The 21,718-nt window shown below is 33.5% G+C and overlaps 2 protein-coding genes across 2 annotated transcripts; both read left to right on the top strand.

The window, feature by feature from the left end:
- Window positions 1-588: 588 nt before the first annotated feature.
- On the top strand, window positions 589-5,554 carry LOC118189695 (uncharacterized). Its single transcript, XM_035360353.2, has 4 exons — window positions 589-745; window positions 1,443-1,527; window positions 2,232-2,316; window positions 5,243-5,554. The coding sequence occupies exons 2-4, from the start codon at window positions 1,443-1,445 to the stop codon at window positions 5,403-5,405; spliced, it is 333 nt and encodes a 110-aa protein (XP_035216244.2). The 5' UTR covers window positions 589-745; the 3' UTR covers window positions 5,406-5,554.
- Window positions 5,555-12,771: 7,217 nt separating this feature from the next.
- Window positions 12,772-18,632, top strand: LOC118189693 (uncharacterized). The gene is made up of 4 exons (XM_085815413.1): window positions 12,772-12,833; window positions 13,972-14,056; window positions 16,147-16,231; window positions 18,319-18,632. Exons 2-4 carry the CDS (start codon window positions 13,972-13,974, stop codon window positions 18,521-18,523), a joined length of 375 nt encoding a protein of 124 aa, XP_085671539.1. The 5' UTR covers window positions 12,772-12,833; the 3' UTR covers window positions 18,524-18,632.
- The last annotated feature ends 3,086 nt before the right edge of the window (window positions 18,633-21,718 follow it).

The raw sequence follows: 21,718 nt of genomic DNA, 5'->3' as shown, positions 1-21,718 counted from the left end.
CCCAGTCGCCCTTTAAAAGGGGGAGTATATAAGGTATTTCTCCCGCCTTCCTAGCGTGCCTTAGTGGTATAGTGGTTCTGCACGCTGGGCCGGTATTCCAGAGGTCCGTGGTTCGATTCCCGGCGGAGGCGATTGCTCATTTTTCACCTTTCCTGCTTCCAAAAAATACCTAATGTCTCTACATGTTTTTATAGTAATAAAGAAAGAATCCCAATCTCACATAATGGAAAATTTTTAATTAGATAATGAGTATTGCATCTATGATGTTTCTCGGTAATATTAATATTGCAGCTGCGTCAGTTAACAGGCAGACTTATTCTTATCATCTCTAGAAATTTAAATGCGTAGATCAATTAACATCGATATACTTAGCCTTTTAATGTTATAGGCTCCTAACACATTGAGATGTACACTACAAAAAGAAAACGTAAATTCCTTTTCTTCGTTTCTGTATTCCTCATTTGTAAGAATTTTCCAAATTTTTCTTTTACGTTTTTAACTTTCCATAGTTTTAAGTTTTGCTGTCACTCAACGAAATGGCATAACATATTTCAAACCTTTTACAATAACATAAAGCAAAGATAAAAATCGGATACAAATGATGTATTCTCGGATTTCATTGCGTATGAAAAGTAACTGTGAGTGAAATTTCTGCATAGACTGCATAGATGTGAAATTTCTGCATAGAAATTTCTCTTCACAGAAAATCTTAACCAATTTACCTATTCTCAGCTTTGCTCGCAAGGTAAGTATTAAGCGTTTCTGTATTTATATATTTTTCAACACACATACTGTTTAGCGAATATTACACTTTTGCTTGTAAAGTACTTTAATATTTTTTAGTTTGTTTGTTATATTAAAAAAAATTCTCAGAAACTTAAGCCTGATTAAATTGTAAGAAATGAGACCTTATGTTCAAAAATAGTAATTATAATTAAAAATTTAAAAAATTATAAATTTGCATCACGAAGAAATACAATCTGGTATATTTGGTGAAAAACACATACATGAAATATACATTGTGTCCTCAGTTGAAGGTTTTATATTTTTAAATCTGATTTAATTTTCTAATGAATCTCATAAATATTCCAGACAAATCTGAAAAGTCATAACAACATTACATTTAATGCAATTTGTTATGTCGCTTTTGTTTTCATCAAATGCGGTTAAATTCCAATCATAGTTTTCCATGAGTAAGTATGCAGGATAAGTAAGGAGAATTTTTCTTTATGTTCAAAACTGATATTTTAAGGAACCTATTAAAAAATATTATTAATTAACTCAAAATTTCACAATAATTCCCTCAATTACACAAATGTAATAATTATTAAAAGAACTTGTGATTCTTTAGAACATTTAATTTAACAATTTTTATCATAAGTTATGTGTGTAAAACATATTAAATTTATAGATAGTGAGTGAATAGCCCATTCTTCTTTCAGATGAATATGTTTTGGGTGTTTATCATGATAGGCACTCTTGCTGTTGTTTCCTGTGATGATGGTGCTAAAGACCCGGAACTAGAAGGTAAGTTAAGCACCACATACAGCTCTCTGTAATAACGTTTGATGACATGTGCCTGCTCTTTAAAGTATAAGGATTTAACTTGAAAATAATTCAAATTTAATACAGTTGCACATTTTTCTTATGAATCAGCAACATGTCACGTCCGCTAGTCTCAAAATTACGATTTTTTGGGTTTAGAGTAATACATATAAACACAAAAATAATACAAAATTTTAAATACAAAACTTAGTCCCGCGGAAGATTGCTGACGATTCATTTCCTTTTTTCATACTTCGCGAATTTTTCAATTGTACAGTTTTGATAATTGTACAGCATTATTTTACTTTGGCACAGCATATAGGGACAATCTGGTTATGTAACGCAGCTACGGACTTCAGATTTATGAGACTGAGATTTCAGATCGCTGAAGATTGCTACAGGGAATGAAATATACATTTAACGAGAATTTATTATGATTTGATGCCTTCTACAGGAATTCCAGATTCTCAAATTTCTACAGCTTTCAAGCAAGTTTTAGTGCTCATCTTTCATTCTAAGAAAGAGAGTTTAGGGAATGGTAAAGCTGAATTTAAGATAAATATTGAAACAATTATGTATGCGAAAGTCGCTGGTATTCCGTATAAACGTTTTAAAAACTCAAAAGTTTGACAATTTGAGAATTTTAAATTTATTTGCTTAATACGTATTTTTTTACTCTTTCACAGCTGTTCAGCAGAAATTGCGAAAATTAGAATTTATAGAAAAGCTCATGGATGCGATACCTGTGAATGGCAGAAAGACCGAACAAAGGTAAGGAAGCTATTTTTGAAACATGGTAATAATGGCATGGAATCATTCCTTTCCTGTTTTCCTTGATGTGGTATATCGGGCACTATCGATGTGGTATATCGGGCACTATCGATGTGGTATATCATAATCGGACTTAAAGCTGGCACCGCGCCAAGCATCGAAGCGCGCGCAGTAATAAGAAAAGTACTGGGATGCGAGTAGCTGTAGTTATGGAGAGTTGTAGATATAAGTGTGTATGCGAGTGATGATATATTTTGTATGTATAATAAAAGTAGCATGCAGTTTAAAAGAGTGGATCTTGTGAAATAATTACCCACTAAAGGATACGCGACAGCTGGCGACGAGGATGGGATGATTTTTAAAAAAATGTGCCTAATGCGATCTCAATAAGGATTTAGGGGATTCCCCGAAGACGACTTAAGGTAAGCCTCAAGGTAAAAGCTTTTATAATCATTTTTCTTTCGGATAACTCATCATGGAGCAGCTTGTAACTGAGTTAATAGCGCAGAATAGAGCTCTAATGGAGAGACTTACTTCAGTTATTACTCCACAAATGGACAATTCGAAACTTTCGGTTCAGTTTGAAAAATAAAATGAACACGAAGAACAGTTTGATTCATTTCTAGAGAGATTCGAAAGTTATTTAGATATACAAAATGTTCCACAGGATAAGCGTGGAAAAGTATTGATTTCTAGTTTGTCCGAAAAAATGTATAGTCTCTTAAAAAACTTTCTAGCTCCAGATAATCCTTCCGATAAAGATCATGAAATGTTAAAAACAACATTAAGAAATCATTTAAATCCTAAGCCACTTATAATTGTAGATTCCCCGAAGACGACTGTATTTGTAAATCGATGTATTTCTAAATCGAAAGTAGCACGTGGGGGAAACAATTAATATGTATATGTCAGAATTAACGTCACTTGCCACACCGTGTGCTTAAGATCAAAATATGTTAAATACGATGTTGCGGGATGTGTTTGTTAGTGGGCTAAGAGATAGGGCTATTCTGGATAGAATTTTTGAGCAGGATAATATCAGTTTAGATGACACTTTAAAAATAGCTTTGGCAATGGAAAAAGCTTTAAAAGGATACATGACACTTAATGTTATTGAAAATACAGATTTTATCTGAAAGATTTTAAATGCAACGTAAGAAGGACATGTGATGCATTTTTGCATCCAAAATACTATGTGGAATTGAATTTAACACCAGAAATAACCTCTCTTGTAAATACAAATCTGATTTTCTGTATAAGAAACATTAGGTGAGAAAGGTTTCATATAATGTACTTTTGTTTGGCTAAAATAAAGGAGTATAAATGTATTGTGTGTGGATGCGTTTTAGCAACTGAAGCTATTATGAGGTGTAAAACATCCTCTGGCCACGATATATGCCAATATGCAATATCGAATGAAGATAATCAGTTGTCTAACATTGTTTTTTCAGTTTCTGCTTCAGAGTCGTGAAATTTCATGAATAGCATATTTAATGACATAATTTGTCTTATACACTTTCAGCCTCAGGGACATTTGAGGCACTCAGTAGCTAAACAATGGAGGGTTAGGACACGAAGGAGGATTGTAGAGATAACAGCCTCATACGATCGAGACACGTAATGTGCACAGGAATAATAATGCAGTAGATTACAGGCTACCTTTCATCTATTCAGATTACCTAGCATCATTGCTGAACGATTCTGATTGCAGTGCAAGAAATAAGTCTACCTGCCAGATTGTCTTCCGAATAAGATGGACGAAATTTTATCAAAAATTACAAAACGTTAAGAATAAAAAATATTCAAAGTAAAGCTTAATAGGCAAGTCTTTATTAAAGAAAATGTTCTGTATCCAGATGGTGGTGGTGGTGGTGTTTTTAATTATGGCAAAGCACACTAGGGCTATCTGCCTAAGGGGAGGGATGCCTTAGTGGAGGACTTTCTAAGGGAAACTGGCTCGTATACACGTTACACATGGGGAAACCCACGAAAACGCCCATGCAGCCAGCCCGTTCGCGGGATTCGAACCTCAGACCGAAGTGTCAGTGCTCAGCGACTTTACCGCTCAGCCGCTGGTGGGCCTCTGTATCCAGATGGACTATCTAAATTGATATTACATAAAACAAAACCATCTATTCGTTTATTCGGTATAGCAAGTCCCTTTGCCATCAGCTGATCTCGGGTCGAACTACTACATTCAATCATGTTATCTGTTTGGCTACTACAAAACACGTATATTTAAAAATTCTTCTATAATATGTAGATAGAACGGAGGAGCCAGAATAACTCATCCGTAAGTAATAATATATTAGATACTAAACCTCTCCTTCGGTTATCTTACAGAGAGATAAATTTATCCCTGTATTACCCCTGCATTTATCTTGGCATTTATCCTTAAATTTGTACCCTCCTAAGAATTTCGTATCAACACAATATTGTTGCGTGTGTAGGGTTCTTACTAGATTGAATGCACAAGTCTGATGAAATGTTAATAAAATTTATTCTTATCACAAGAAATAAAACAAAATGCTAAAATTTTCCCCCGCAGATATTCGCACAATATCACGTAGTAGTCACATTTTAAACTACTAAAACGTTAAAGAGAACACAATTAGCACAGAGAAAGATAATGCGATCTCACCGGGAATTCACTACAATCGACAACAAAACCGTAGTAATTAGCTGAACAGAGATGTTTTTCTCCGGCTTTTTATAAGAATTTCAATCAATCATGAGTTTCTCCTAATTTCTCGAGGTTTCTGGAAAGCAAAAGAGCAGAATCTCAACCACAGCCAACACACAATTGCATTGTTTTAATTTAAATATAAATTACGAGATATCTATTTATTAAATGCGCGTGCTCCTGTATTTTTACTTTTTTTGTCGTAGCTTTCTCACTCATGTAAAATTTTGTCTCATTCAACAGGGACGACTGTCTCGACTACGGTGAAGAATGTTATTTTCTTTCCGGACCGAACTGCTGTGGATCTGCAACTTGGTGCAGTTACCAAGACGAATACATTCCAGGCGACGCTAACTACCCTCCAAGATATGTAAATAGATGTAGGGTTGGTATGTTCACCAAATGAGATGAAGAAACATATGTCTGTCGGTAGAAGATAGTTTGATACCTTAGGTTAAGGGTACTTGTAACGAACGTTTCGGCAAATCTAGCATTATAAAAACGTTTCACTTTGTTTTTCTCTTTTCGGAATTAAAGTGATTTAATTTAGCAAAATTTTTTGTCTTTTTTCATTTTCCGTTCTCAGATTTTATTACTGTTTTGCATATATTTAATAAATGCTGTTATACTGGAAAAGTAGTATGAAATGTTAATTCTTTAGCTTTTCAATGCAAGAAATATAGAATAGAATGATGCTAGCGAATGATTACTGAAGACCAAATAGAATGATTACTAGAGCCATGTTTTGTATTGAAGGAATGAACTTTTAATGGCTTGTGAGGTATTCTTTAAACATACCAGCAATATAACAATAATTAAGCATAATGAAGCTAGTAAAAATTCCTTTTTAGTATCTTAGACGACGAAAATTATAAAAAAATCCAGTTCATGACGGTAAAGATAAAAATCCAGTTCATTACAAGTCAACTTCCTACCATTGAATATCAACTTCCTACCTCTGAACTTCAGTTTATTGACTGGTAGCCTACCGAAACCTCTAAGAATAGCATAGCGACACGAAAGAATTAAAATTTAAAAATTAAATTTAATAAATTTACAACGTTAAAAATATAAAAGAGTTAAATTTCGTAAAGCTTCTTACAAATGCTCTTGTTTTCTTAAATGAAAATAATATCTATTCTTGCCAACTTCTAATATTAAAATTTTACTTTTAAAGAAATTCAATTTCATGAATAGAAGTTTTACATTATTTTATCCTTCAATTTTTAATATATAATATAGCAAACAAATATACTAAAAATGGTGCAGTGTGTAATCGAAATACGCTATGAAAATATAAATCAATTTCAGTACCTGCCTTGCTAGAAAATTTCGTCATCAGAGTTCTTTATTTTGGATGAAGCGATTTCTTTAAGAAAAAGCACAATTAGAAACCGTGAAAATTATTCGGTTTCAGAAAATCATTTCTCGCATCAGATTTGATTCACAAATTTATCATTTTCTGATGCTGATGAGTGACGTACATTTACAACGTTGAGAGTAAAGAAAGTTCTTGCCCATCATATAGATTGGCAATAATGTGTTCTTATTTTCCTGAATTTTGTTTGTAATGAACAGGATTTTTATCTTTACCATCATGATATAATAGCTCTTTGACATGATAAAAACTTGTTCCATGTTTCGATTCAAAATCAGAAGAGCCAGCAAAGATTTAATAATAAAATAACACACCTAAAATAAAACAAACACATTTTCAAAGAGGGAAAATATTAAAATGAATAAGGGATTAAATTCGTAAATTTTTAGTTTTCTGTTTTTGGTTATAAAAAAGTAAATTACTTTTATGCATTTGAGAACAAAATTACACATATCGATAGGCATTTATTGTAAGAGAATAGAGAAAAAAAGTAAAGTTTATTTAATGCAGTAATCCAACCTCGAACTTCTTTCCCTTAATACGCTTATATTTTTTTTTCTTTCTTTGTTCTTCACAGAACTCCATTGCCATTTTTTTTTTTTGGTTAAAATAATTACAGACTAGTTTAGCTACTTTGTATCTCTCACAAAGCGAAGAAACCGTATTTTATAATACTGCTTAATTTTTCTTATTGCAATTTGGTATATGTAGCGCATCTGCAAAATCAAAGATTTTAGCTATTAAGTTCGTGCGAAATCCCATGTATAATAACTTTCTTATTTATTAACTTTCAATACAGAATTGTCTTCGTCCTGTATAACAGCTTGTTTCAAACGAGCTTATAAAACGAAGAACTGCTTGATTTCTTCGCAGAAGATGTAAACAGATATTAAAATAGTGAATATCTAAGATTAGATTTAAAGGAAAAGAAATTAATCTACAGGTGACGAGTCTGATGAATAATGGATGTAGCTAAGAGTTGTACTGTGTTCTTCGCTAAATGTGCTTGACAAGATTGGAACTCTGGACTACACATTGTCCTTCAAGAAAAATCTAGTTATTTAATTGAAACTTTCCACGATTATCTCAAGTTATCTTGAAAAGCCTAGCTGTTACAACTTTTTAAAGCAAGAACTTTAAAAGAAAATTATTTGCAAGAATATACCTTTTGAAAATTTCCAAATAAAACAGTTCACCAACATGATCCCTACTCGAAACTACCGATATCAAATTTATATGAAATATTCCTTTTGAGTTTGAAGCACTAGTTAACTTGAACAGAGTTTGACTTGCTTGAAGATCGACGAGCAAAGAAAATTTTTGTAAAAAGTGAGCGCCAATAATAGGACTTGAAACAGTAGCAATAATGAATGGCCATTGGAAGTTGCGGCGCAATCCTAAATCAACAGATATCAGACGTTCACCAAAAGTTTGAATAGGAGTTCCATTTGCTACATAAAGTTGGAAATACTTGGGAAGGCGCTTTTGTTCGTGAAAATGTGGTGGAACGACAGAAACATCAGGCCCGGTTTCAGCAAGAAACCTTAAGAACGAATTCTTATCAATGACGAAAAGGCGTGCAAAATTCCGGCCGCTGTCGTTCACGACTTCGAGCGACGACCCTTCTAGTTTCCGTTATCGTATAATGACACGGTGGGCGGCATTTGTTTGCCTTGCTTCCAAATTTGTGGTGTTAAAAACAAATACCCGGAGGAAGGCTGTCATAACGTTTCCTCAGTTGGCTACGACGTGTATTTCGATCACGTGATGTGGAGCGGTTGCACTAAAAGGGTTCAGCTTGGATGGCTACTAACTGAGCGACCTGTTTGGACAAATCATCAATTTGAGCCTGTAACTCACCAATACCTGGACCAGGAGCCTGCACTGCATGTATTTGCGCTGGAACGGCAAGCTCGCGAATTTTATCAGCGATTTCGGGTAGCTTTTTAAGTGGCTCACTACTGGCCGCTAAAGTGGCTTACATGTTAAATGGGAGTCTATTCATCCATAATGTTTTAAGAATGTTATCCGTTAGGTTACTGGCGGCTATGTCTGACATTTTAGACAGCAATTGAGAAGGCTTCATATCGAACTGTAAATCTTGCAACAGATGCCTGATTTGAACTGTCTCGGATTCTTCATAAACTGAAATTAATTTTTTTTTTTTTTAAATTTGTATTTCTTCGACGCCGATGGACTGAAAATTATTTCACGAGCTGATTGCAGTATCTCTGATTCTAACGCGGCGATCGCTGCATAAAATTGAGTTTCGTCGGCAGTAATGTGTCTCAATTTAAACTGCACATCCAGTTGAATGAACCATAACGATGGGGGCTCAGCGACAAAAAGGCGGTGGCTGAACTGCCACTCGCGCCAATTGTGAAGCAGCATCATTGTCAATCAAATACGCACAACGCAGAAAAATAATCATTATGTATAGAGTGACACAGTTTCTTGGTACATTATATCAGAGAAATTGGCGGCTTAAAGTCAACAGACGATACATATATCCGCTAAAATTATGACAGAAATATGTTGACTCGCCAGAATGCGGCACAACGCTTGAAATCACAGGTGAAATGTCTTATTTGCATCTCATCACACTGGATAACTTATTGTTGCTCAGAATTTTGACATACAATAATAAGAACAATAATTGCAGTGAAAATAGAATAATAATAAAAAAAAATTTAAAAGTATATTCTTTCCTAAAATACAAGACTGCAGGAGTTTATAAATATACTGTGATAACTGGTAAACTGTACAGAGTTCTGCTTGCAAGAGAATAAAAATAGTGATTCAAGAATTAATTAATTAAAAGATAAGCACATGGTATCAAACTGATAATGTGATAATCTGTAAAGATGCAGTATTTGAGCCCGTTTCATTCAGTGCTTTTATCCTTTTAGAACTTTGGTTAAAGATTTAAAACACAATTGTTGTTGAAACTGGGCAAAAATGCTCCGCCGATGAAACTGAGAAAGCCGTGTGCAATGAAAGGCCGCTGTTCTTATTAGAGCTGTAACAATAGAGCACGGTCGTGGGCATACAGATACAGTACAAGGTCGCCTCCCAACTGGTTTCGGGGGCAACTATGTGGGAGGAAAATCTCTTTATAGAAGAGGACGGGGGAAATGGAATACACTTATACGTTAAATGATGCAAAATAATTAGAATAAACGCCTCAGAAGAAGGAACGGGGAAGAAATTTTCAACGAAGATAAAGTATTTAAGAGCCTACCTCATGAGTACGATTTCAGCGTTGATAGTCTTGTAAATAAGTTGTAATCCAGGAAAAACTTGAATTAATTGAACTGAATATGGCACTATTTTAATGAGCTGTACTTCCTTAATTGCTTGAAATAATAACATCAAATAGTATCCATAGGTATCCTGGGAATGAATCAAAAAGTTCAATTAATTTTATGGACGGTAGTACTATTACACAGAAAGAGTTTTATAAATAACTTTTGATCCTTGGCACTTCGCTTAACCACTTTCACAAACAAAGGAATATCTGCCGCGTTTCACAAGAACAATAAAAGCTAAATATTTGCTGAAATAATGGTCGTGGGAACTAAAGCTTTGCAGCACTGTGTTCGCGGTATGTTGCTGAAACTTGTGCTATACAATTGAAATCGAATTGTGAAATTTAAACGACACTTACAACAAAACAAACGGGAGCACATGAAACTGCAACCTATACAGCGCCGTTGCACGAACGGCAGTAATGCATGAGATATACATTATGCTGTAGAGATGTACAATATAACATTTAACATACATTAGGCTGAATATTAGTACTTCTGAAAATATACAAGACATGTAGCGGCCCTAAGTGTGGTTACCGACGGTGTGCACCCTTCTGTTGGCGTGCCACTCCCTATACATTATGAGACACTCGTCTATTGCAGCCTTGATCTTTAGATGATCTTACTTGAGTTTTTTAGTGGTCTTTAGCCAGTAGGGCCAGTAGCTGTCGTCATTCGGCCTTTTTAGCCTGTACTGTTCTCTGAGGCTGCATGAGAATAGGAGGTGGTCTGGGTTGCCAACTTCACCACATTCGCAGGTGTCATTGTCTACGAAGCCGGAGCGATATTTGTATGGGAGGAATGGACCATATCCCGTAAGAAATTGTGTCATATAATAAGAGGTAGACTGGGCCTCTGTCCTCACCTTCAGTATGAACTTGTAAGCTCGACGACCCTTGGTGCCCTGGTCCCATCTCCTTTGCCACTCTGTTATTAACAGCTCTAGCGAGTACCGCTTCATAAATGCGATCGGCTTTAACGTGGCATCCTCATCTGTGTCGGCCGATTTGGCTGCCTCCTTTGCCGCCGCGTCTGCCAGCTCATTACCTAGGATGCCAGTATGTCACGAAGAAGGTAACGGTCAATATTTAGTCAAATGATATTACGGTTAAAATGCGAAAACCATCATATTGTAAAAATTAATGATAAATCTTAATTTTCTCTCTTAACAGGAAGTAAAACGAAATGTATAATTTATTATGGAAACTTAGTAAAACCAAGTGTGATAAAAGCAATGGTTACTGAAGCGCACAATTTGGAAGAAACACGTTAAGTAGTTTAACATTATCTCCTTATTCAAATGTAATTAACTAACAGATAAGTACCATAATAAAGGAAAAAGCTAACGCATTTCAAAGAATTTTCTAGTAGCTAGACAATGGCATTCTATGTAACGAAGGACATTTTCTTTTCATTAACCTTGTCGTTTTCCTTTACCCTTCCTGACATAAAATTTATATATTTTTTTTCAATATTGAGTATAGAAACTGCCACAGTTAGTTACAGGGAAGAACTGAAAAAACTCGTCAAACTCACTTTCCCTTTGGAGTATGTCTGTTTCATTCAGTTATGACTTAAAAACGTGATGGAGTTCAGTACCTGAAGCTGTTCCATAAATTAAAATCTAAGTCATAGAATTTCTTTATCTTGCACTCGATTAAACTTATAAGGTATTTTTCCCGCCTTCTTGGCATGCCATGTGGTGGTCCGCAGGCTCAGCGCATAACTGGGAGGTCCGTGGTTCGATTCCCGGCGAGGGCGTTGCATATTTTTCCTCTTGCCTGCTTCCAAAAAAATACCTAATGTCTCTACAAACTGATTATCAAAATTTCTAGCTTTTATTTTCACTTAGACATTAAATGCTAGTTTAAATTACTTTCTGTCTGAGTCTTCTACTGAAATGTTTTGTGCATTTACCTCTTTCGCACTGTAATTTTCGGTATAAGTTGTGTTACGCTCGATTTTGATTTATTAATATAAATTTATCGCTCATATGAAAATTTTTGAGACTTTAAGTGAATAAAAATTTTTTTGCGTGTTTTTAAAATATATAAAACTACTTAAAGATGTAGGAATCGTTAACGGTTGATTACAGATATATGAAACAGAATGGTATTTCCAGCGGTACTGTGGAAAAAACTCCTCAAAGCATCACTTCTGGTGTAAAAGAAGAAATTCATTACTGAAATGTGTTGGACATTTTTACGTTTGAAATAAGGATCTCAGGCTTTCTATTTCATCAATCATTCCTTCATTAAAAAAATATCCGTTGAAAATCCTAGTATTTATTCGAATGATCTCCAAAAAAGACTTATATTGAGATAACCTGGAGATAAAAATGCATCGTATCAAAATTATCGTCTAAAGTTTATAATATGGGCGAGAGGTCCGCGATCCTTGCATTCTTTTTCATTGGGTGCTTTCATTAAGAAATGCATTGAGACGAGGAAGCTATTCGTCGTGAATATTCTCTACACTAAATAATCCATTTATTTCCTTTTTATATTTTGTTGAATTAAAAACTAAGTCATAAAATGAAAGGTCGAATACAAATTCAATTACAAAATTTATACCACTAATTTTTGGTCTTCTTTGCAGCTTTAATAATAATAAAGAATATGCACTAAGTAATACTGAATACTACCAAAATATTATTAACTAAATAATGAAATCATCATTTATCACGTACGCTGGGTAATTTTAAATTGCAGCTGCATCAAATGTCATGCAGTCTTCTTCATATCTTTTCCAAAAATTTCAGGCTGCAGATGTTATAGACCTTTGAATGTTATAACCTTTGAATGTTATAGACCCTGTCGCATTATAAAACAGATTGCAGCAAGAAAACGAAATTTCTTTTGGAATTATGATGAATGGATCTTTCCTTATTCTGAAGCATTTTTCAGATTTAACTTTAGTTTTTTATTCAATTTTTGATAGTTATAAAATTTGACTGTCAATCAATGAAATGAACAGCGTATTTCAATTCGTTTGTTATACTGCAAATCGAAGAAAATCTGTTACAGATGTTGTCTTCTGGAATTTTATCGGTTACAGAAAATAATTATATGTGAAACTACTGCATATAAATTTCGCTTCATCGACAAGCTTTACTAGTTTATCTCTCCTCAGCATTGCTTCGAAGGTAAGTATTCAACATTTCTTCATTCCTTTCTTCTAATTCTGAATACTTAAGCAAACACAATGCAGTTTCTTGCGAAGTACTTTAAAGCTTATACATCAGAAATAATAGCAACTCTTTTGTTAGTTCAATAAAGGAAAGTTCAATATATCAGAAATAATAGAAGAGTTTTGCTGTTTCAGTTAAAAAAAATTCAGAAATTTACCTCTGATTAAATTGTATGAAACGGAAACAAATCTTCTAAGATAACTAAATTGGGAATTAAGTAAACAACAAAATCTGCATGACATACAAATAAGATCTGTCATCTTGCATGAAAAACACAGATAAAAATAGAAAAAGAGATAAACATAGGTAAAACTATCATTATCAAAAGAAGATTTTATTCTTTGATAACTATTTTAATTTTTATTATTTATGAATACCTTAAACTGTTCTGTAGAATCTTGAAAGGTTTCACAGCATTAAATTTAATGTAATTAGTTCTTATCGAATTTGTTTTTGTTAAAGTGCGTTCAATTTCAGTCATGTTTTTCCACCATCAAATATAAGAATTACATAATGATAATCACTTTATATTCAAAAATGTAGTAAAAACGTTTACAGCTTTTACGTACCGATAGTAAATAACGTTGGCCATAATTCATCACAACGTATAAATAATATTATTTAGTACGGGGTTTCATACGCAGCGGAATATTCCTCCCTAGAGGGAAATTTCATGGTTTCAGGGGAAAATGATGTCAGCCCTTTATTAACTTGTGAAGTATTTAATTTCAGAATATGAATATAGAAATCTGTTTTTATTCAAGTTTGGGTAATTATCAATATTTTTTACTCTCTTTCATTTTTAATTTAAAAAATAAAATCTAATCTAAATTTAGTAAATATGTATGCGTTTTTCGAGTTTGGAAGGAAGCTATAGCGAATGACAGTCTAGCAATGGTGAAACGGCTGTATCGGGCAAGAAAGGTTGAGTGCCTCTGATTCAGTAGCTCAAAACCATAATTCTCTCTACTAATCAAATATAAGAATTAAAAGAAAATACTCGTGATTCTTTAAAGCATTTCACTTGAACAATTTTTATCTTAAGTGATAAATATATTGAATGTATATATTAAATAACCCCGTCTTCTTTCAGATGAATACGTTTTGGGTGTTAGTTGTTGTAAGCGCTCTTGCTGTTGTTTCATGTGACGATGGTGCTAAAGATCCGGAACTAGAAGGTAAGACAAGCGCTACATACATATCTAAAATAAAGTTTGATGACATGTAAATTTTTCAAAAATTACGATTTAGTCCGAGAATAATTCAAATTAAGTACATTTGTACAGTTTACATATCTGTCAGGAACACGGCATATTTTCCATATTCAAAACTTATGATTTTTTGTATTTCCAATTACAGCTTAAGTGAAAACACAAAATTTACTCCCGCTAAAGATCGCTCATTTCCTCCTTTGTTGTTTCACGAAATATTATACCTGTAGAATTTTGTTAAATGTACTGCAATATTTATTTTTGGCAAAGCAGACCTGGACGATCTGACTATGGGGCACATGTACAGACTTTCACATTTACTACATTACGATCGCTACATATTAGTATTTTATTTTTGAAATTTACTTCTGGTGAGAATTAGTATACCTTGATGTCTTCCGGCGCATATTACGGATATTTAATTTTCTGCATTTTTCAAACAAATTTTAATGCTCATCTTTAATTTCAAGAAGCGAGATCAGGTAAGCTTAATTTAGCGTAAATATTAAAACAAATACGTAAGCCTTAAAATTTGTTTGCCGATGTAAAATATGATATTCTTTACGAAGCTTTTAAAAATGTATAACGTGGGAAATTTGAGTAATTTACATTTATCAGACGAAATTTTTAAAAAATGTTAAGCAAACAAGAAATTTAATAAATATGCATTGTTAACTGATTCATTTAATTTGAAAATTGATTTGAATAATGTACAAAAATTAAGTACAACAGTGTACTGAAATACACATAATTTCTCAGTAAATCCACATGAACCTTATAATTTAATATAATTAATTCATACTTGTTCAGTGTCTAAGGGGTTCGTTCTCTGTCCAAGGGATAAGTGGATAAGCTCAAAATTAAACGCTTCATAATTCTTAATAATTGTGCTGTGAGTTTCATGTAGTTTATATAAGCATATTTACTGCATTATATTTATTGTCGCATCCTCAAAATTGGTCAATTAGGCTGAATTTTGCCAAAAATATCTTTGTTTTATAGCTTACTTACCTGTATACAATTATTCATTATGAAATTCACGAGGTGAAATATTATTTGCAGATTTTGGTCGCACAATCTCTGGTTCAATTTTTCATTCTCATCGGTTTTGCTTGAAAGGCCGTACATTTTTTCAAAGGAACGAATAAACTTCAGCTGCACGATTTCCATTGATATGCAGATAAAAGGAGAAATGAAGTTTAAGACATTAGAAGATGGAGTTACCGAGAAAATATCAAAGCAGATAGATCGCGCAAGAAATAAGCCGAATGAAGGAAAATTTAATAATAGATTTATTTCGAAATAGCAGAAAATGAAAGTGGGTAGATTGTTTAAAAAAAAAAACTCTAAAATAATACATTAAAGAGTTCATTTTGCAAAACCAGCGAGAAATGTTCATCTTAAGAAGATGTATCTAAAAGTTCCAAATTCGTGAGCATTGAAGCTAGGATAACGTTTACTTAGTAATTATGTTTGCTTCAGAGCTAGATCGCAATTCACAGATCAAACTACTCATGTCTTAAATTATTTAAAGGAAAATAAATAGTTTAGAATGAAAGTTTTAAAATGTAATTTGGGGGAAAGAAGGTTGAGATCCATTCCTCAGGTTGCTTCTTCAAAATTGTATCGAAACTGAGCAAAATCGGATGGTCATCTCTATGGTGCTAAGGCTCTTCCTAACGACAGATGCAGCCCCGTACTCCGTACCATGATAAAATTCGTGGAATTGTTCGGATTAGGTCAGACAACTGAGATTAGTCACAACAACACAATGTGCCATTTTAACTTTTTATGAAAAGAATCCTGACAGTGCGCTATCTTTAACAGCGATAAATAAATTAATTAGGTAATCAAAATTACAGTATAATTATAAAAATGTACTTGAAGTCTGAATTATCATATGTTGTTAATCTCACTTTTAAGCCTTCTATAACATGATTATCCACAAAATATTTAAACTAGCCAAACATGAAATTATCTAATGTCATACATTACTAAAATTTCAAGTAACATTTGCTTATATTTTTCTTAAAACATATTTGTTTATTTTTTTACAGCTGTGCAGAAGAAGTTACAAAAGTTAGATATGATAGAAAAGATGTTTGCTATAGTTTCTGCGCTCGGGAAGAAAACCGAACAAAGGTAAAAATTGTTGTTTGTCCAAAATGAAAATAATGGCACAGAATATTATCTAGGTTTCCTACCTTTCTTTAATAGTATTATAGAAAAGTCAGAATTTCTCTGAGAGTTTTTAATGCAGCATAGTAACGAAATGCAGTAGTGTTTCGTTTCCAGAAAAACTAGTGGAATTAAAATTCGATACCAAACGTAATCTGGCTTTTGAAAATTCATCTGATTCTCTGTTTAAGAAACACCACTTAAATAAAATTTATTTTTCCTTTATTTCAATAAATGGCCCACCAGCGGCCGAGCGGTAAAGTCGCTGAACACTGGTAGTTCGGTCCGAGGTTCGAATCCCGCGAAAGGGCTGGCTGCATAGGTGTTTTCGTGGTTTTTCCCATGTGTAACGTGTATACGAGCCAGTTTAGAAAGTCCTCCACGAAAGGCACCCCTCCCCTTAGGCAGATAGCCCTAGTGTGCTTTGCCATAATTAAATACACCAACACACCATTTAATTAAATACACGTATTTCAATAAATGTGCTTTGCATTTATAAAACAAAATTAATTATCTATGCATTTTGTAAAAATGTAGCGATAAGTTTCAGCAAATGGAGCTGTTTTCAGATCTTAGTAAACATGCCATGTGATATGAAAAATTAGTTATAAAAATTATACTTTTGTGAAATGCGCAGAGCTGTACATTTTTGTACAAATCGTAAAAGCCCTTAACTAATCAAGTGTAAATTACATTATGTTCGCAACATATGTCGATATACGAAATCGTATGAAGCCTATCAATTTTCTTACAATTTTTCACTTTTTGGTGACATTTCATGAATGGCACATTTGACGAAATAACATGTCTCATATACTTTCAGTTAGAGAGGTATTTCAGAACTGACGAGCTAAACCAGGGAAGATATCGACACGGCGTAGGATGCTAGAGATCCGAGCTCCCTGTGACCGAGTGTAGCTTGTTCTGTGTGTCTGCAGAGATACGTATACTTATTTTGAACACTTTGATACGTACTGTGAACGCGCTTTGATACATACTTTGAACAGGAATAACAATATACTACGCTTTTCTAAGTATCACCACAGTAGGAATCTCATTGTCATGCAACAAGAAGGTCTAGCTGTGGTATTGTTCCCAGAATATGGTGCGAAAAGTTTTAGCAAAACAAGATACAAAAGTTTTAAAATTATTTAAAGCAAACTTTAATAGGTTAAAAAAACATTGTTAAAAAAACAAGAAAGGCTATCAGTTAAGGTGGAATGCTTAAATGGATATAAATAAAGCGAAACCATCAATGTCATATAGCGAGTTCATTTGGCATCAATTGATCTCCGTTTGAACTTACTGTATTCAATCCTTTTTTCTCTATGCCTTTTACTCGTCATGGATATTTAAAAACCTCTTCTGTAAAAGGTACATAAGGTAAAAGAGCCAGTTTTATTCTTAATAACTTAAGTCCAGGATGCAACAGAAACAATCTACAATTTTATTATACGTCCTACAGTAACACTACATAGGTAACATATAGAACGAGAAAGATAATTGATAAATTACATAATGGTACTTTATGTTTTGTTTATTTTTTGAAATCTCATCTGTGAGATAGCTACCGTTATTTCCGATACACTGAGGGAATCGATGAATGAAACTGTCCAATACGTTGGCGATACCTGGTGGTCCCTAGTCTGAGATTCTAAAGCGTTGCATCAGTGAAAGTGTCAACGTCATTCTTCTGAAATGTTGATGAATGTAATGGATCGGTGCATCGCAAAACGCTGACTATCTTACAGATGTGGTTTTCAAATAATAAACAAAGCATAAAATAGCCATTATGTTATTTATCAGTTACCACGCTCGTCCTCTACTTTCCCTACGTAGTCTTACTGTAAGGACCTACAATAAAATGCTAGATTTTTTCTACCCGGGCAGCGAATATTAAATGCGAAATCCTTCCTTTGTTAACCTGACAGAGATATAAATTTTAAGTCGCGTTTTCACGCAAATTTGAACCATTTGAAGATTCGTATCAATGCAATATAAATAGCATTTTTACTTCCAAGAAAACTCATGCATAATTTTATATCATTCAGCAGGGACGACTGCCTTGGCTACGGTGAAGAATGTTACATGATTTCCGGACCGAACTGCTGTGGATTTTCAAATTGGTGCAATTACCGTGATGAATACATCCCAGGCGATGCTAACAACCCTCCAAGATATGTAAACAGATGTCGGGCTGGTAGTTTGACCGTATGGGCTGAAGAAACCTATAACAACACTATTGGCAGAAGGTAATTTGATGCCGCCGCTTAAGAATACTCGGAAGGGACATTTCGACAAACCATGAATTACAAAGAAGTTTCACTTTGCTTTCTATTTTTGTGATTAAACAGATTTAACTTCATGAGATCTCCTGTCTTTTATCATTTCCTCTTTTTAGCCTTCGTTGCTGTTTTGGCATGTATTTAACAAATACTATTATACCGGAAAGCTATTATGAAATGATAAAGCTTTATATTTTTCATTACAAAAATTAGAATTCTTAAGAAATAATTGTGATTAAAGAGGCTTTATTTTGATCTTCTCTATTTTATCATTTCTCCTACTTTTTATCATCAATGTGTACGTTGCTAGAAAATTTTCCCTTCAAAATTCTATTTTATTTTGGATGAAAACCATAATCTAAGAAGAAACAGAAGTAGAAATCTTGCAATTCTTGCATTATTGGATTTACGAAAATTATTTATCCGTCAGGCTTGATTCAGAGTTTATTTATTCTCCAGTGCTGATGAACGATCTACTTTTACAATAAATATTTAAGAAAAAGAGTCTTAAACATCACAGTTTAGCAATAAAGTGTTCTCCCGTTTGCTTTGATTAATCACTTAACTACTTTGGATCTCTCACAAAACTCAGACACTGTATTTTATAATATTGCTTTATTTTTTTTTTTTTTATTTTTTATTTATGCGAAATCTGGGAGTGAGTTTATGCAGTATAGCGGGTTGAAGAAAACAACATTCTTACGAATTAAGCTTTGATATACAATCCTTTTACCGCTGTACAACATTTGGTTACAAACAACGTTATACGAAATAGAATTGCTTAATTCTTTCGCAGAAGTCATCATTTAGAATACAAATGAGGGCTTTGGTTATAATTTTCGAAGTAACTTCAAAACAATGAAAAAAAATGGACTATTGAGGGAGATAATTTAAGTAATTAATTAATAATTAAAGGAAGAGAAACTAGTCTGTAGGTGCCAATGCTCGTGAGTAAGAAGAGTCTGATGACTGTAATATATTTGTTTCGCTGGAAAGTGTTTGACGAGTTTGTAAGTCTAGGCTATGCATCATTATGCAAGAAAAATTTTATTTAAAATAAATATTTCATGATTAACTCGTTGAATCCTATTCAGAAGACTGAAGATTACGTGTTTTTATAGTAAAGATATTAGCATACATCCCGCAGAACATTTATTCGTGCGGGAGACATGCTCGGGTAGTTTCACAGTATCTACTTCAGCATGTCTCTCTCACGAATAAATATTTTTCGAGTTTTCGAAAAAAATCCCTACTCGAAACTACAGATTATTATTTATTTGAAAATATTAGGATCAATGTGTACTATTTGGATTACACCATGACATACAGAAGCACAAGCTTTTCTGTTTTTAATGAGTGAAGAATAATTATGGATATATATTTCTGTTTTTAACATCTCAACGCAACTTTGCAGAAACTGACTTAATTCACTATTTTGCTAAGTTTCAAATGTAAACAACTATAGCTACTGGAGTTACAAAAATAGGATTAGCCTCACTTAAAGAGCTTTTAAACTTTTGATAATTCTACAACTATTGCATACTGATTAACTATAGGCATAAAAACCTTAACCGGAAGATAATGACAACATAATTCAATCATTTTTAAAGTAAAACATGCACAATTTACCAATATATAAGAATAAAAAACTGAGTTCACGGAGCCAAGTAACGGATTGGATATATATATGTATATTTATTTATTTATTCACTTTTAGTGCTGCCGTTTGCACCCAAAAAAGAGAGGTGCACAATTAAATGTTATAGCAGTTCTGCAAACAAAATTTCAACGTTCTGAGACTGCTCGTTTTTGAATTATGTGAGTACATACCTATATACAAACGTGACAAAAAATCTTTTCTGCATCCATTTTAAATCAATTTTATAATCCGGGTTGGAGAAGAACAGTCCTTTATTCTGTCCTTACGTACAGATGTCGCGCGAAAACATCCTTAAATTACATTCGATAGCAGCTAAAATAAATATTTTCGTTGAAATATGATACCCAAAGTTTTTCGTGATTACAATTCTTCCTTTACTTCGTACAAGGAAGCAAAACAAAAGTGAAAAGGATTGCGCAGCTAAAATGATGGTGATATTGTTTCCCAGGCTAATACCCTGTTAAGGTCATAAGTCGGGGAACAACTGCGGCTCCCGCCTCCTTAACTTTCCATAAGGAGAAAACAATCGTTTTTGTTTCAGTGATTGAAAGAAAGTGAAAATCCTCCTGCCTCTCGTCCAGCAACTTTTAAAACCTCGGCTTCTGAAAATTAAGGACTGCTTCTAAATTTATCAAATTAACTATAAATTAATATCTACTGATTGAAATCATTTTCTTGAACTCTCCCCAGACTAAAAGGAAGGGGTAATAACTTACATCCAAGTTTCTGGGAAAGTTCTAACCCCCTTTTAACAGTAACATACCCTGTTCTCATGCAAAACTTCAAAGAATGTTTTTAACCGTATTTCAGTCATAGCTGTGACAGTGGCAGAAATTAAAATATCAGAACATTTTTCCGCTTCAGACGAAGCCGTATTTCTCTCTACTCCCACGAGCGAAACACGTATAGTGTTCCGAGAGTTAAAAGAGGCGAACTCTGAAGCTGTCCGCCGACCTATGGCCGGTACTAGCCTGGGAAAGAAAATCACCCGCTTTTTTAGCCGTACACAGATTTTTGCCAGCTTTTTAAGAAATATACGGCATTCAATAGAAAATTGTGTTTGAATAATAACATATTAAAATTCATTAAAAATTTATATACAAATACCAAATTCACAACACCGTTGGCGAATTAAATTCTAGGATTCCTAGCTATGAAAGAGTTGGAAAACAACATATAATGTTATGTTAGACAAGTTAGGGCGGGAAGTTTCTGAGCTTAAAAGTTTCTGAGCTTCTGAGCTTAAAAGTATTAAAGCAGCGAAATCATTACCTGCAAATTCTCGTATTCTTACTGCGTACTCTTTTCTAGAAACTGATGTTGTTTTGAGAGTTAGTGGTAGGTTATATAATGCAAACTTAAAATTTTGCTAGAAGCATCCATGGTATAAGTAAAAATTACTATGGTATTAGTAAAACTATTACGGTATTAAAAGAGGGAAAAAATGGTAAAACACTGCGTAGGAAGGCTGTGTACGAATGTATTTCACGTTTCAAAGTCCAATCC

The sequence above is a fragment of the Stegodyphus dumicola genome, chromosome 4 (genome assembly GCF_044657685.1).
Source record: "Stegodyphus dumicola isolate Sdum_Otavi_A_Nest chromosome 4, ASM4465768v1".
Taxonomy (NCBI): Eukaryota; Metazoa; Arthropoda; class Arachnida; order Araneae; family Eresidae; genus Stegodyphus; species Stegodyphus dumicola.
This window is presented reverse-complemented; position numbering and strand designations above follow the sequence as displayed.

Coding starts and splice junctions, on each gene's coding strand:
- LOC118189695 (XM_035360353.2), top strand. CDS start 1,443: ATGAATATGTTTTGGGTGTTTATCATGATAGGCACTCTTGCTGTTGTT. Junction 1,528..2,231: donor TAAAGACCCGGAACTAGAAG/GTAAGTTAAGCA, acceptor ACTCTTTCACAG/CTGTTCAGCAGAAATTGCGA. Junction 2,317..5,242: donor GGCAGAAAGACCGAACAAAG/GTAAGGAAGCTA, acceptor CTCATTCAACAG/GGACGACTGTCTCGACTACG.
- LOC118189693 (XM_085815413.1), top strand. CDS start 13,972: ATGAATACGTTTTGGGTGTTAGTTGTTGTAAGCGCTCTTGCTGTTGTT. Junction 14,057..16,146: donor TAAAGATCCGGAACTAGAAG/GTAAGACAAGCG, acceptor ATTTTTTTACAG/CTGTGCAGAAGAAGTTACAA. Junction 16,232..18,318: donor GGGAAGAAAACCGAACAAAG/GTAAAAATTGTT, acceptor TATATCATTCAG/CAGGGACGACTGCCTTGGCT.